Source organism: Piliocolobus tephrosceles, chromosome 5 (assembly GCF_002776525.5).
Source record: "Piliocolobus tephrosceles isolate RC106 chromosome 5, ASM277652v3, whole genome shotgun sequence".
Lineage (NCBI taxonomy): Eukaryota > Metazoa > Chordata > Mammalia > Primates > Cercopithecidae > Piliocolobus > Piliocolobus tephrosceles.
Window position 1 is genome coordinate 75352487 of NC_045438.1, and position 17231 is coordinate 75369717.

Below are 17231 nucleotides of genomic sequence, written 5' to 3' on the forward strand. Positions count from 1 at the left end.
TGCCTAATTTATAAACTAAATTTTATGACAGGTGTGTATGTATAGGAAAAAAACATAGTATATATAGGGTTTGGTACTTATCTGAGGTTTCAGGCATCCACTGGGGTCTTGGAATATAGTCCCTGCAGGTAAGGAGGGGCTGTTATATTCCTTAGAATGTGGATTTCTCTGTACCCCCCCAGAGCCCAGGGCACAGTAGAGGTGCCTCGGCGGCCTTTTACTTGCCAGGTAGGTACTGCCAGGTAAAGAAAGGATTGTGAAGCTAAAATATTTAAACCACTGAATAGTCTTAACACTACTCCCAAGAGAAACATTTAAAAAATTTTCTCCCATATTTGTTCCATGTGCTACTTTAGCTTAACTGGGTTATGTTTATGAGTAAATCTGACAGGGACTTTCTCCATATAAATGGACACTTCTGCCCCTGAAGGGATGGTCCATGAGAAAGCAGATCCAATTAAGATTCCTGTCACTCTGCTGCCTGGCCTGATGCTCTGGTCTCCCAAGAAAAGTACTCTGCTGTGGGGAATACAGTTTCAACGATCACCGAAATGCAATGCACAGTGTTTGCAGCATCAGGGCTCTATATCAAAAAGTCATGTGAACTTACTAGGGAACCAAATGACAATCAGAAAGAAAAAGTTACTATGTGAGACCTCTGACTGAATGAATATTTTTAAAATAATTTTCCCTTTTAACATAGTATCATAGTTTTCTTGATTTCCAAAGGCTTCAAAATATGAATAATAATGGTTATACAATATTTCCTTGTAAAGACTGTACTGAAGCATTCTCTGGGTCAGAGAAGTGTATTTAGGGTGAATATCCCCCAAGAGATGGGTTCTTCTATGATTTTGAGAAGCCAAGGACTGGAGTTATTGAATAATAAAGAGAAATGCAAAGAACACATATCCCAAGGCATCCTTCTTCAGAAGCCTAGATATGACATAATTGGTTCACAGCTGACAGAGTTAGCAGTGCCTGGAAGTAGGGAATTGTAAAGGGGACTATAAATGTCACTATCATTTGGTGCAGAGTTTCTCTCTCCACTGCGTTTCTGGAATCTCTTCATCAGTCTCCAAGGGACAGAACAGGAGGATAGCTCTCTGGAAATTAAGAGGAAGCTAACTAGGTTTCAACCCTTGCTCCACTACATGTCAGGTATTTATCACAGTGCTTGGCATATAGTCTATATTCCTTGACGTCATCATAGCCAGATTGTGGTTCTCAGTCCTGTTTGCTTCCCTTTGGGTCCTAAGGTACTCAAATTTCTAGAGGCTTATCCCAAGGCCTTTGGTGCTGGAAGTTCTACTTTCCAAGCAAGGGCTCTTCTTTTTATAAAAAGGATCTTGATGTTTTCTGCTCTTCAGAATCAGGCTGGGTTTTTTCATTTTTGCTTTTTGATTTTCTAAAAACACCTGCCTGCTCCTGGGTGGCTGACCTCTTGTCTAGTTTGGACTGGGATCCATCTCCCAGGCAACATTTCCATCAGAATATTTTTCCTCCTTCTTCCTCATGCCTTTTCTACTCAGGACTGGTTTGAAACATTAATAAACTTGGCCAGAGTTTCAAAGTGAGGAGAGTAAGGGAGGCCAGGGTAACAGGATGGGCCCTCTTGCCCATCAGAGTAAGTGGAGTTTGTATTTTCTTAGAGTCACTTTATACTTTTCTCTCTAAGGTAGATCTGCCCAGAGTCAGTTTATGTCACCATTTGCTTCCAACCTTGCTCCTAAAACAAGCCCTACAGAGCAACAGCAGCCTGGCCTCTATGCCCTCCACCACTGGTTCTGCTGTAATAATGGCCTCCAGGCATGGCTGTGCAAGGACACCCACGAGGGCTGTACTGCACCACAAGCTCTATTCAAGCAGTGTCCCAAGCAGGGTGTGCCCAGATGAAGGGCACATTTCTCATTAGTGCAAGGACACAGTGAATGCTTATGCAGCCCTGTTTGCTACTCGATAGAAAATGCATGCATTTTCAGAATATGTATTAGCATTAAGAGGAAAATTTGCTTTTTCTTTAAAATTTCCTGGATGAAATCTGTAGGCCAATTTTAAGAAGGCTACACTTTAGAGCAATGTGTAGGAGGAACACACACACATCTTGCTACACTTAGAGGCATTCATTCATCACTCCCACTCTATACTTCCAATTTCTCTCTAAGACAGCAATAATTTTCAGACACTTCAAATACGTACATTTCATACTATACATATTACAACTGACTAAACATATAATCAACTGTTAGAAATAGCTATAGGCAGATACACTCGATGTTAACCCTGAATTTTTACAAATCTATATACATATCAAGGCTAAAGACTACATGTCATTGAATGTCCCTAACAGTAAATAACAGTTAAGAAACTGAAGAATTATGCTTTCACTCACATTCCTATGCTCCAACCTTTTTGCTTAATGTTAATGTCAATTCCATAGTAAGAGAAAGCAGCTGTTCACCAATCCCAAGGAAACTACAATTTCATTATTTTTGCCATCAGTTGTGTCGATGTCTCAAAGGGAAAATAGATTTATTACAAATTAAAGATGTTTAAGAACCAAAATTTCTCGGATGTTGTTCAAGAAAGGCTGTAGAGGTATCAGCTTCTACTCTGTGGCAAAGAGTGATCACACAGAGAGAACAAGTCCAAGCCCTCATGGACTGACTTGAAAAGGCACAGTTTCCAAGTAGAGAAAACCACCAAGATAGTGTACTCTGTAAATGCCCAAACACTTTTCTGCCTCCTTCAGCAAAGTCTAACAAATATAACTTAATCTTTTCTTAATGACACAGTATAATCGAAAACGAACAATAGACTTGAAATTAGTAGTACTGGGTTTGCCTAATTGGGCCGAAATATCCGAGAGAATGATCTGAGTCAATTCACTGCATCTCCCTGGGCTTGTCATCTTTCAAGTGGGGTCACAGCATTCCTTAGAGCTGTTTTAAAGATTAGTTTAAACAGCACGCATAAAGTGCCTAGTGCTGTCCCCTGGCTTTTTCAGAGGGCACACCAGGAAATGTCAGCCCCCTTCCTGTCCCCTCAGCACACAATTTGAACAGATGAATTATTGCTGTATGCCACAGGCTGTCATATGCCTCTGTGGATGCACAGTCAGAATAAGTCTCTGGTGTTTGGACAGAATAATTGCAGCCCCAGGTCTGGCCCTAGGACTTGCTTTTCTTTCTTTCTTTTTAAAGGCACTTACACCAGATATATTTTCATCTCATCTGGCTTTTTTTTTTTTTTCTCATAAAAGTAGAATTTAAGCACCTGAGGCATATGACTCCTGGGCAGTGGGATATGGCTACCCTTCTGCAAATACCTTCCTGCTTCCCAAGTAGGTTTCTTTGTCTTCAAAAAGTCAGCTCCCTTTCTGCTATCTTCACTTCAGTTCACATTTCATAGATCCTTTGTGTTATAGGAATTACATGCCCACATGCATGTACACACACACAGGCATCAACTTAGCCATTCTGAAGGAAATCACAAAGCAATCAAGCAAGCAATAAGGCAGCCACATATATCCGCATGTGTATTTTAACTCAGCCTTCCCAGGAATTTGTACTCTTGAGTTTCCTAATACTTCAAACATGCTTTATAGACCATTGTCTCTAAGCTTAAACCGTTCAGTTGCTAATGTAGCTGAGTGCAGATATTATTTACTCTGGTAGTTTTACAAAAAAAAAAAAAAAAAAAAAAAGTTACTATTTCATCTCCATGGCACACCTACGAGGAGCTATGGGTTTTCAATCTCACTCTAGAGATGGGTAAATACAGGTGTGACTGCATGTAATTCAGGTATAAAAAGAGAAATAATAAGGAACAATTTAGAGATGGTATCTTTCTTCACATCTGTAAACCAAAAAACACAAAATACATGATTTACTCACCTCACTAGGAATATATTTTGGCAACTCTGTGAATGATAATGGCCTGCCTTAATTTCCTAAGGCTGGAAATTTGGCGGGGCTAATCCTGAATTTGTGATCCACCACTTTCCTTTCTCCTGTTATACTTTCTACTTGATTGATGGCTTATTTCCTTTGTACTTAGTAGTTTCTTTTCTTTTTTTTTTTTTTTGAGACAGAGTCTCGCTCTGTTGCCCAGGCTGGAGTGCAGGGGCCGGATCTCAGCTCACTGCAAGCTCCGCCTCCCGGGTTTACGCCATTCTCCTGCCTCAGCCTCCCGAGTAGCTGGGACTACAGGCGCCCGCCACCTCGCCCAGCTAGTTTTTTGTATTTTTTAGTAGAGACGGGGTTTCACCGTGTTAGCCAGGATGGTCTCGATCTCCTGACCTCGTGATCCGCCCATCTCGGCCTCCCAAAGTGCTGGGATTACAGGCTTGAGCCACCGCGCCCGGCCATACTTAGTAGTTTCTTCTAGCTGCTAGAGTTGCCTCAATTATTCTAAGACACATATCTTAAACTCTACTAACTCCAGAAAAGAGAATAAATGATATCATACATTTTAATAAGCCTCTAAAGAAAATTTAGTGAAAAACAGAGACTACAAAGACAACAGAAAAGATTAATGAAAGTGAGACTTCATTCTTTGAAAATATAAAGGCAACAAAACTTTAGCCAGACTAAGAAAAAGAGATGGAAGATTCAAATAAATAAAATCAGAAATGAAAGAGAAGATATTAAAACAGATATCACAGACATACAAAAGACAAGAGACTATTATGAATAATTATACACCAAAAAATTGGACCATCTAGAAGAAATGGATAAAGTCCTAGAAACATACAACCTAGCAAGACTGAATAAAAAAGTAATAAAATATCTGAACAGACCAATAGCAAGTAAGGAGATTATATCAATACTATTAATACAAAATATTTCCCAATAAAGAAAAATCTAGGACCTTATAGCATCACAGCAGAATTCTACCAAACATTTAAAGAACGAATATCGATCTTTCTTAAAACTCTTTCAAAAAATTAAAGAAGGAACACTTTCAAATTCATTTTATGAAACCAGCATTATTCTGATACCAAAGCCAGACAAAGACACTACAAGAAAAGAAAACTTCAGGCCAATATCCATGATGAACATGGATGCAAAACTCCTCAAGAAAATACTAGCAAACCATATTCAACAGCACAGTGAATGATTAAAAGAATCATTCACTATGATCAAGGGAGATTTATCCCTGGGATGCAATGATGATTCAACATATGCAAATATTAATAAATAAATGTAATATACCATATTAACAGAATGACAGACAACAACCATATGATCATCTGACTAGATACAGCAAAAGCATTTGACAAAATTCAGCATCCTATCATGATAAAAACTTTGAAAAAGTTAGGCATAGAGAGAATGTGTCTCAATACAATAAAGGCCATACATGAAAAGCCCAGAGTTAACATCATACTCAATGGTGAAAAGTTGAAAGCTCTTCCTTTAAGATCAGAAACAAGACAATTATGCCCATTTTGACCACTTCTACTCAACATAGTACTAGAAGTTCTAGCCAGAGAAATTAGACAAGAAAAAAAAAAAAAAAAAACACAACTGAGAACTTGAATAGTTGGCAATCTTGTGCAAAAAGAACAAAGCTAGAGCCATCACAAGAAGATGAGAAAATAAAAAACCCAATCAAAAAATTGGCAAAGGACCGAACAGACACTTCTCAAAAGAAGACATAAAAATGGCCAACAGATATATGAAAAAAATTCATCATCATTAGTCATCAGGGAAATGCAAATGAAAACCATGGTGAGATATCACCTCACCCCTACTATATAAAAAGACAATAGATAACAAGTATTGGTGAGGGTGTGGAGAAAATTAAACCCTTGTACACTGTTAGTGGGAATGTAAATTAAGACAACCATTATGTTAAACAGTATGGAGGTTCTTCAAAAAAGTAAAAATAAAATTACCATATGAACCATCAATCCTATTTCTGGGTAACAGCCAAAGGAATTGAAATTATTATGCTATAGAGATATCTGTATACCCATGTTCACTGCAGCATTATTTGCAGTAACTAAGATATGAACGCAACCTAGTTGTCTGTCATCAGGTGAATAAACAAAGAAAAGATGGTATGTACACACAACATAGTGCTATTTAGCTTTAAGAAGTAGAGAAATCCTGTCATTTGCAATGACATGGATGAACCTTGAGGACACTATGTTAAGTGAAATAAGCAAGGCCCAGAAAGACAAATACTTCATGATCTTACTTATATGCTGAATCTAAAAAAAGTTGAACTCATAGAAGTAGCAAGTAGAATGATGGTTACCAAAGGCTAGGGGAGGGTGTTTTCTTGTCCATTTAGTGTTGTTATAAAGGAATATCTGAGATTGGGTAATTTATATAAGAAAAACGTTTATTTGGCTCATGGTTCTGCAGGCTAAACAAGAAACATGGCTCCAGCATCTGCTTCTAGTGAGGGTTTCAGGCTGTTCCCACTCATGGCACAGGGGAAGCAGAGCTGGCATGTGCAGAGATCACATAGTAAGAGAGGAGGCAAGAGAGTGGGAAAGAGGTGCCAGGCTCTTTTCAATAAACAGCTCTCTCAAGAATTAACAGTGAGAACTCATTCACACCCTGAGAGAGAGCATCAGTCTATTCATGAAGAATCAAGCAACATGACCCAAACATCCACCTACAGACCCCACCTCCAACAGTGGGGATCAAATTTCAACATGAGATTTGGAGAGGACAAACATCCAAACTGTAGCAGGGGTGGATGGGCTAAGGGGAGATATTGATCAAAAGGGTATATAGTTTCAGTTAGACAGCAGGAATAAGCTGTAGTGATCTACTTCACAGAATGGTAACTATAATAAATAATAATGCATTATATAGTTCAACATTGCTAGAAGAATACATTTAAAATGTTTTCACCACAAAAAAATAGGTAGGTGAGGTGACAGATTTATTAACTAGTCTGATTTAATCATTCCACATTGTAAACATATATCAGAACATCACATTTACATCACGTAAGTATATAGAATTATTATTTGCTAATTAAGAATAAAATTAAACAAAAATAAAATTCAGTAGAAAAATGAGCTCCCACACATTCTTCAGGACCCAAATACCACCCTCTCTTTAAAATTTTGTACCGGTAGCCACACTTGACCACATGCATCCTTTTCCCACTCTGTTTTGTATTCTGCTTCTGTTATAACTCTAACACCAGTGAGGATTTTAATTATATATTTAATTTTGTATGCCTCTCTTTCTCTCATTAGGATGCGAGCCTCTCAAGAGAAGACGTTTTCATTTTAGCATAGAAGATAATGAATCCAAGTTGGATGAAATGGTGCTAAAGAACAAAAATTTATAAAAGGGGAGCTAAACATTCAGTCTGTATTTGAATTGATTTATTTGAGTAGTTCTCAAATGTAAATGGATATTCTCTGATGTCCTATAAATCCTATAACAATTTTAGTCATGAATGTATTAGGATTTCAAACTATCAAAATCTACTAATCTAAATGCCTTCAATTCTGACTCTGAGATATGTGGAAGACACGGTACCAAGACGTTGGACATAAATTTTGGGAACTCTAAATTTTTTGTTTTGTTTTTAAGACAATAAAGCCATGATTGAGTCACTGAGCTTCCGTGATAACAATGAGAATCCATTGTCTTGCAAACTCTTTCCCTTATGATAGTTCTTGAAGATATTCAAAAAATCACACCAGCAAACACTAAGTTAAATTTATAATACTATGTTCACTGTATCATATTTAAAAATCAAATTGCTTTACTTACCTTTCAATAACTTTAGTCATAAAATTAAGTGGATGTGAATCTTATTTTTAACATCAAAATGAGTAACAAGAACAATAACTAAATCTCATACCTCAAGGATAATCTCCTTTGGTTAGGTGTAGTTAAAATATTAAACCTTTCAGATCATGTTTAATACCATACCTGTCCTGTGTATGCAAACTCCAGAGCCTGCTTTAAGCCAAGGCTGGTCACACCATGCAAATTAACCTCATCAGCTCCACTTTCCACCATACAAAGACTGAACATTGCCTGAGGTGAGGAAAGAAAGAAAGACAGTTATGAGACTTTGAAAGCGAGGGAGCAAGACAAAATTCTAGAGAGACTAGGGAAAACCAAGTTTTACAAATTAATAATTGATTTTGATTTTTGAAATGCTTCTACAAAGTGTCATTGACACAAACCACTGCAAATCATCTTGATGTCTGAACAGTTACAATAACAGTACACACAGGATGGCACTCCTCACTATATACAGTACTTCCATATGTAATACACAGTCTCATTTTGAGGTGATAGTATTTAGGCTCACCGGACTCTCTTTCTCTTGGTCCTGGATTCTCATAGCTACCAAGTTATATGCAGCAGTCCCAAATATCCTGCCCAATAGGACACGAAAAGCCTTCATCTCCTGACTTCTCTGCTTTTTTCTGCCTCAGTCCAATGAAACAGCTAGTTCCTCTCATCTGCCATTGTATTAGTTCATTTTCATACTGCTATAAAGAACTGCCTGAGACTAGGGACTTATAAAGGAAAGAGGTTTAATTGACTCACAGTTCAGAATGGCTGGGGAGGCCTCAGGAAATTTACAATAATGATGGAAGGTGAAGGGGAAGCAAGGCACGTTTTTCACAAGGCAGCAGAAAGAAGAAGTGCGAAGTGAAGGGGAAGAGCCCTTTATAAAACCATCAGATCTTGTGAGAACTCACTCACTATCACGAGAACAGCATGGGGGAAATCACCCCCATGATTCAATTACCCTCCACCTGGTCTCTCCGTTGACATGCGGGGATTATAGGGACTATAGGGACTACAATTCAAGATGAGATTTGGATGGGAATACAAAGCCATGTATCACACACTCCATTTCAGTGGTTCTCAAAGTGTAGCCCTTGGACCAGAGACATCAGCATCACCTGGGAACATGTTTGAGTACAGACTCTCAGGGCCCCACTGCAGACTTATTGAAACTGATACTCCAGGTGGGGCCCAGCAATCTGTAGTGTAATAGGACCTCCAGGTGATTCTTATGCCCACTTGAATTTGAGAACCACTAAGATATTCAGTGCAAGTGAATTTGCCCCCAACCAATTCTCCAAATGGCCAATTTATTGCAAATCAGTATGTCAAATGAAAATTTGAAATTAAAAAAACAGGGGAGAGCCATGGCCACTTTCCGCATGGCCCTCATCCAGCTTCAAATTTCTTCCGTCAAATCAGATAACGTCACTCGAGCTTGTAGCTTTATCCGGGAGGCAGCAACGCAAGGAGCCAAAATAGTTTCTTTGCCGGAATGCTTTAATTCTCCATATGGAACGAAATATTTTCCTGAATATGCAGAGAAAATTCCTGGTGAATCCACACAGAAGCTTTCTGAAGTAGCAAAGGAATGCAGCATATATCTCATTGGAGGCTCTATCCCTGAAGAGGATGCTGGGAAATTATATAACACCTGTGCTGTGTTTGGGCCTGATGGAACTTTACTAGCAAAGTACAGAAAGATCCATCTGTTTGACATTGATGTTCCTGGAAAAATTACATTTCAAGAATCTGAAACGTTGAGTGCGGGTGATAGTTTCTCCACATTTGATACTCCTTACTGCAGAGTGGGTCTGGGCATCTGCTACGACATGCGGTTTGCAGAGCTTGCACAAATCTACGCACAGAGAGGCTGCCAGCTGTTGGTATATCCAGGAGCTTTTAATCTGACCACTGGACCAGCCCACTGGGAGTTGCTTCAGCGAAGCCGGGCTGTTGATAATCAGGTGTATGTGGCCACAGCCTCTCCCGCCCGGGATGACAAAGCCTCCTACGTTGCCTGGGGACACAGCACCGTGGTGAACCCTTGGGGGGAGGTCCTAGCCAAAGCTGGCACAGAAGAAGCAATCGTGTATTCAGACATAGACCTGAAGAAGCTGGCTGAAATACGCCAGCAAATCCCCGTTTTTAGACAGAAGCGATCAGACCTCTATGCTGTGGAGATGAAAAAGCCCTAAAGTTTATGTTTCTAATGTGTCACAGAACAGGAAGATATGACCCTACAACATAATCAACTCCCTATTAAATTCTTTCATGACTTTTTTTTTTTTTTTTTTTTTTGGAAATTCAGCCTTGTCCTTCCTAGGTTCTCTATTGAGATGAGAAAGCCTCATTATGCTGACATTTTCCACACCACATTAAGTCGTTAAAAAGGATGCAGCCTGGAACCAGAGAGCAGAAAGCTGGGCTGGTTCTGAAGCTTCTTCCATACTTAAGTTGCCTCCAGGCAGTTTGTGAAAGTATCAGATCTTGGTATCCTGGTGACTGAGTCACCTAATGTGAATATATTTGTGTCATGAACCTCTCATCCCATTGCTGGAGTTGGAATCTCCATCATCCAGAAAACGTGGCCTGGTGCTATTCTTTTCCAAGCAGTACCTTGAAGTTCCATGTTTGGTTCATGAGTAGCTATAGGACGCAAGGTGATACATCTTTGGTGTTTGCCAGAGAAGTTCGCAGCCCCACGCCTCTTACCAGCCTTTGGGCTCTTCACATTTAAAAAGGAGCTGCTCATTCAACCCCAGGCCCCCCTGGTCTTGCAGGAAGGACTGGGTCAACAAAGAGCCCCATGGGAGAATGGCAGTGGTGCCATTAGTGAAGGCAATTTAGTATGAATCTCTGCAAAAGATTTTTTTGATAATGTTGTGTGTCTGAAAGTTCCATTATTTTTTTTTCTTTTTCCCCAGTAACACTTTCTAGCTCCACAGATAAACAATCACTGAACCTAGTAGTTCTTAGACAGTTTGGTTTGAGAATCCTTTTGTGGTTAAAAATTAGGGACGGAGCCAAGCGCAGTAGCATGCGCCTGTAGTCCTATCTACATTGGAGGCTGAGGCAGGAGGATCCCTTGAGTCCACAAGTTTGAGGTCAGCCAGAGACTCACTCTCTCTCTCTGTCTCTCTCTCTATATATATACTTCTGGAAAACAACACTGTGTACTAAGAACAAGAGAAAGACAAATGACTTTTTTAAATTAAGTTTTTAATTTACAATTGATGCATAATTTTACTTTAAAAAAATAAGTGTGCAATTTGGTAAACTTTGACATATACAGCTGTAAACCACTCCAATCAAGATAACATATTTACCACAAAAAAATAAAGAAATTAAAAAAACAAAAACTTGCCAAATTAAACAAATGTATGAGTTTCCATAAAAAATTTAAAAAGGCAAAAAAAAAAGAAAAATACAACCCGACACTAATTTGTGCACTGTTAATCTTTGACTTAAGAAATATAAAGAGAATTCAATTTTGTTTACTGATAATGAGAGAAGTCTTGTGGGAACTGTTCCTTGAGATTTTGCAGTTTAGCTAACTTTATAGTAGCAAAAAAACAAAAACAAAAAAAACCTCACTATGCTATATGGTATTTAGTCCATGCTGAATTTTTTTAATTTAAAAAATGTGATTTTTTTTTTACTTTTGCCAATATATCAATATTCATCTTTTAGAAATTTTATTTGTTTATGTAAATTTTATCAATGCCTAAGGAATGTACATATTTCAGGGGTACATATGATAATGTAATATAGTCATAATTTTTAATGACCAAATCAGCGTATTTGAGTTGTCTATCACCTTAAAAATATCTTTTCTTTATGCTTGAAACATTCAAATTATTCTCTTCTAGCGATTTTCTTTTCTTTTCTTTTTTTTTTTTGAGATGGAGTCTTGCTGTGTCACCCAGGCTGGAGTGTAGTGGCCCAATCTCACCTGACTGCAACCTCTGCCTCCCAGGTTCATGAGATTCTCCTGCGTCAGCCTCCGGAGTAGCTGGGATTACAGGTACCTGCCACCACTCCTGGCTAATTTTTGTATTTTTAGTAGAGATGAGGTTTCGCCATATTGGCCAGGCTGGTCTCGAACTCCTGACCTTGTGATCCACCTGCCTCAGCCTCCCAAAGTGCTGGGATTACAGGCGTGAACCACCGTGCCCAGCTCCTTTCTAGCTATTTTCAAGTGTACAATAGATTACTGTAAACTATAGTCACTCTACTGATCTAACACTAGGTCTCATTTCTTCTATTAAACTGTATATTTGCACCCATCATTCAATATCCCCATCATCCTCCCCCTCCCAACGACCCTTCCCAGCCTACTGGGTAGGGTAACCACCAGTCTACTCTGTCTTCACGAGATTCACTTTTTTTTAAGCTCTCACATATGAGTGACGATATACATTATTTGTCTTTTTGTGCTTGGCTTATTTCACTTAACATAATGACCTCTAGTTCCATCCACATTGCTGCAAATGACAGGATTTCATTTTTTTATAACATTTCTTTGGGTATATATACCACATTTTCTTTGTCCATTCATTCACTGATGAGCACTTAGTTAATTCCATTTTCCTTTTTTGTTTTTTTTTTTTTTTTTTGAGACAGGGTCTTGCTCTGCCACCCAGGCTGGAGTACAGTGGCATGACCTCAGTTCACCACAACCTCCGCCTCCTGGGTTCAAGCAATTCTGTTTCCTCAACCCCCCAAGTAGCTGGGGCTACAGGCACGTGCCACCACACCCGGTTAATTTATATATTTTTAGTAGAGATGGAATTTCACAATGTTGGCCAGGCTGGTCTCAAACTCCTGACCTCAGTTGATCCACCTGCCTCAGCCTCCCTGAGTACTGGAGTGCTGGGATTACAGGTATGAGCCACTGCACCCGGCCCAATTCCAAATTTTGACTATTGTGAATACTGCTACAATAAACATGGGAGTGCAGATATACTGATTTCCTTTCTTTTGGATATATAATATGTATTTTACAATATACTGATTTCCTTACTTCTGAATATATACCCAGTGGTAAAATTGCTGAGTCATATGCAAGTTACATTTTTAGTTTCTTGAGGAACCTCCATTCTGTTCTCCATAGTGGCTGTACTAATTTATTCCCATCAACAGAGTACTAGGGTTCCCCTTTCTCCCCATCATTGCCAGAATCTGTTATTGCCTCTCTTTTTGATAAAAGCCATTTTAACTGGGGTGAGGTATTTCACTGTAGTTTTGATTTGCATCTTCTGATGCTCAGTGACCTTCAGTATTTTTTTAAATATATCTGTTGGACATTTGTATGCCTTCTTTTAAGAAATATCTAATTTTGCCCATTTTTAAATTGGATCTTTTTTTTTTTTTTTTTTTTTTTGCTAGTGAACTGTTTGAGCTTCTTATATATTCTGGTTATCAATCCCTTGTCAGATGGTAGTTTACAAATATTTGTCCCCATTCTGTGGGTTTGCCCTTCACTTTGTTGATTGTTTCCTTTGCTATGTAGAAGCTTTTTAGCTTGATGAAATTCCATTTGTGTATTTTTGCTTTGGTTGCCTGTGTTTTGGGGGTCTTAATCCCAAAAAGTCTTGCCCAAACCAATGTCCTGTAGCATTTCCCCAATATTGTCTTCTAGTTATTTCACATTTGGGGCCTTAGAGTTAAGTCTTTAATACATTTTGATTTGATTTTTGTGTATGGTGAGAGATAAGGGTGTAGTTACATTCTTCTGCATATAGTTATGCAATTTTCCCAGCACCATGTATTAAAAAGACTCTCTCTTCTCCATTGTATGTTCTTGGCACCTTTGCAAAGATAAGTTGTCTGTAAATGTGTGGACTTATATTTGGGTTCCCTATTCTATTCCACTGATCTATGTGTCTGTTTTTATGCCAGTACCAGGCTGATTTAGTTACTATAGCTTTTTAGTACATTTTGATATCTGATAGTGTAACATCTTTGTTCTTTTTGCTCAGGGTGGCTTTGGCTATTTGGGGTTTTTGTGGTTCCACTTATATTTAAGATTTTTTTTCTATTTCTGTGAAGAACGTCATTGGAAATTTGATATGGATTGCACTGAATCTGTAAACTACTTTGGGTAGTATTGTTATTTTAGCAGTATTAATTATTCTTATCCATGAACATGGAATATCTTTCCCTTTTTTTGGTATCATCTTCTTTCACCAGTGTTTTACAGTTTTCCTTGTCTAGATATTTTACTTCTTTGGTTAAATTGATTCCTAGGTATTTTATATTCTTTGTACTATTGAACTAATAGGATTTTATTTTAACAAATGTATTTTTTTATCCTCACAAGTCTATACATTTTAAATTAATATGTATAAGATGAACAATATAAACTGATGACCCATTATTCCTTGTAGAGATCTTCATTTCCATCTCACTGCATTAGAGAGTTTTATGCTTTCATAATGAAAAGGATTATTTTTGAGAGCTTAATTTATGGTTAAACTTTTTACTGTTAGAAACACTAAATTATTGCTCTCTTGCCATTTAAGAAATTTTCCAAAATAGATTTTAAATACAATTTGAAAAAATAAAATAACATTCAGAATATCTTAAAGCTATTGGGAGTATTTAACATGTAATATATTCAATTATATTTGATATATTAAAAAGCTAACATTCATAATGTATTTAACTTTCAGAAATTTATCATCAATTTTAAAAATTGAACATTTTTTAGAACTGAGGATGTTCCACATAGTACAGCGTAGTGCCAAGAGAAATTGCCTTGACCACTATATCCCCCTGTAGGGGAAAAGAGCGGGAGGACTCCTACAGTCTTTGCTGTTAAAGATCGCCAGTCTTCACCAGCACAAACCCCAGCTGACAGAGATGCCTGGAGCCCATGCTTTTGCATACCCTGGAGCTGGAGGGGGTCACTCTGGCACCCTGCTTCACATGAGCCCACACCCGACTGTGATGTCACTTCTCTTGCACCTACATCAGGACCTGGCAACCCCACGCACCATGACAGTGTCACACAATCCCCAAAACCACTGCCCCTGCACACCCCTCAGAACTTGCATTGGACCCACAACCACCACACACCCCACCCATCATCACACCTCAGGTATCATCACACCTCAGGTGAAAGTCTTCCCCACCAAAGCCAGTCTGTAATATCTGAAAGATATAACTGCTCTTTCAAATGTTCAGACACCAATGCAAGGCTACAAGGAACATGAAATGTCAGGGAAACCTAACATCACTAAAGGAAATGATAATTTCCAGTAATGATACCAAAGAAATGGAGACCTGTGAATTGCTTGACAAAATTATTGTTTTAAGAAATTATCATTGAACACAGATAGACAACTCAATAATATCAGGAAAATAAAACATAAACAAAAGGGAAAGTTAGAGAAATGTAAATTTTATGTAATACACAAATGAAAGGGAAAATTAGAGAAATGCAAACCACAAAAATGAAGCAAATTCTGAAGCTGAAGAACACAATAAATGAAACAAAAAAATGCAACAGAGAGCTTCAATACCAGACTTGATCAAGCAGAGGAAAGAATCAGTAAACTTGAATACTGGTCATTTTAAATTATCCAGTCAGAGGACAAAAAAGAAAAAAGAGTAAAAAGGAGTAAAGAAAACCTATGGCTTTTATGAAACAGTATCAAGTCAATCAATTTATATTATGAAAGCTTAATAAAAAGAAGAGAAATAGAAAGGAGAAGAAAGATTATTGAAAACGAATAACTACCAAAAACATTCCAAATCAGGGGAAGGAAGTGGACATCTGGATTGATGAACCCCAAAGAATCCTAAATAAGTTGAATACAAAGAGATCTGCACCAGGATACATTATAATTAAATTTTCAAAAGTTAAAGACAGAGAATTTTGAAAGAAGCAAAAGAAAAGTGACTTGTCACGTATAAGGGAACCATCTCCATGAGACAATCAGTGGATTTTTTTAGTAGAAATATTGCAGGCCAGAAGAGAGCGGGATGATACATTCAGAATACTGAAAGAAAAAAACTACCAAGAATACAATATCTGGCAAAACTATCCTTTAAAAATAAATGTTTCCCAGGGAAACAAAAACTGAGAGAGTTTGTCACTCCTAAACCTATTTTACATGAAATGGCTAAGGGGGTTCTTCAAATTGAAACAAAAACATGCTGAACAGTAAGGTGAAAGCATAAGAAAACATAAATATCACTGGCAAAAGTAAAGATATGGACAAATACATAATAACGTAACACTGTAATGGTGGTGTGTAAGTTACTTTTACCCCAACATTTAAAAGATAAAAGACCAAAATTTGTTGATGGATACACAATATAAAAAGAAGTAAACTCTGACTGCAAAAACACAAAGTTTGGGGGAGGTAGTAAAAGTGGAGAATTTTTGTGTGCAGTTGAGTTAAGTTATCAACTTAAAATAGACCATTGTAACTACAAGACATTTTATGACAGGCTTGAGGTAATCACACAGAAAAAAAAAAAAAAAAAACTTATAATAGATATACAAAAGATAAATAGAAAAGAATCAAAGCAAATACTACAAAAATAATCAAATAACAAAGGAAGATAGCAAGAGAAGATGAGAGACCACTTTCATTCAACTTAGTACTGGAAGTCCTACCCAGTGCAATTAAACAAGAAAAAGAAATAAAAAGCATCCAAACTGGAGAGGAAAAAGTGAAATTATCTCTGCAGATAACATGGTTATATATGTAGGAAACCCTGAAGATTCAACCAAAAAACAATGTTAGAACTAATAAATGAGTTTAACAAAGTTTTTTGGTGCAAAATTAACATTCAAAAATCAGTAGTATTTCTGTATACAAACAGGAAAGTAATAAAAAAGAAATTTAGGAAAACCATCCCATTTAAAATAACAAAGAAAATACTTAGGCATGAATTTAATCAAAGAAGTGAAAGACTTGTTAACTGAAAGTTATAAAACACTGGTGAAGGAAATCAAAGACACAGATAAAACGGAAAGACATCTGTGTCTACAGATTTAAAAAAATGTGTTAAAATGTTCATACTACTCAAAGTGATCTATACATTCAACACAACCCCTACCAAAATTCAAGTGGCATTCTTTATAGAAATAGAAAAAAAATGATAAAATCAAATGGAACCACAAAAGACACTGAATAGCCAAAGAAATCTTAAACAAGAAGAATACGCTGGAGGCATCATACTTCCTGATTTCAAAATATATTACAAAGCTACAGTAATCAAAACAGTATAGTACTGTCATAAAAACAGATATATAGACCAACTAACAGAATAGCCCAGAAATAAATCCATACATCTGTGGTAAACTGATCTTTGACAGGGTGCCAAGAACACACAATAGGGAAAGGACAGGCTCTTCAATATATGGTGCAAGAAAAACTTGATATCTGCATGCCAAAGAATAGAATTGAACCCTTATCTCAC

General features: G+C 37.5%; 2 protein-coding genes across 3 annotated transcripts in view; one reads left to right on the forward strand and one right to left on the reverse strand.

Annotated features, from left to right (window-relative positions):
* Positions 1–17231, reverse strand: part of KLHL32 (kelch like family member 32) — a 259608-nt gene that overhangs the window by 99996 nt on the left and 142381 nt on the right. For both annotated transcript variants that reach the window (XM_023205880.2, XM_023205878.2), the window contains one exon: positions 7917–8024. In XM_023205880.2, the coding sequence (XP_023061648.1) occupies positions 7917–8024 (108 nt within the window). The remainder of the gene's footprint in view (positions 1–7916; positions 8025–17231) is intronic.
* Positions 9154–10068, forward strand: LOC111538509 (omega-amidase NIT2). Its single transcript, XM_026454416.1, has one exon. It carries the CDS (start codon positions 9158–9160, stop codon positions 9986–9988), a length of 831 nt encoding a protein of 276 aa, XP_026310201.1. The 5' UTR covers positions 9154–9157; the 3' UTR covers positions 9989–10068.

What these genes read in the sequence shown, in the direction of transcription:
- LOC111538509 (XM_026454416.1), top strand. Translation starts at nt 9,158, where the DNA reads ATGGCCACTTTCCGCATGGCCCTCATCCAGCTTCAAATTTCTTCCGTC.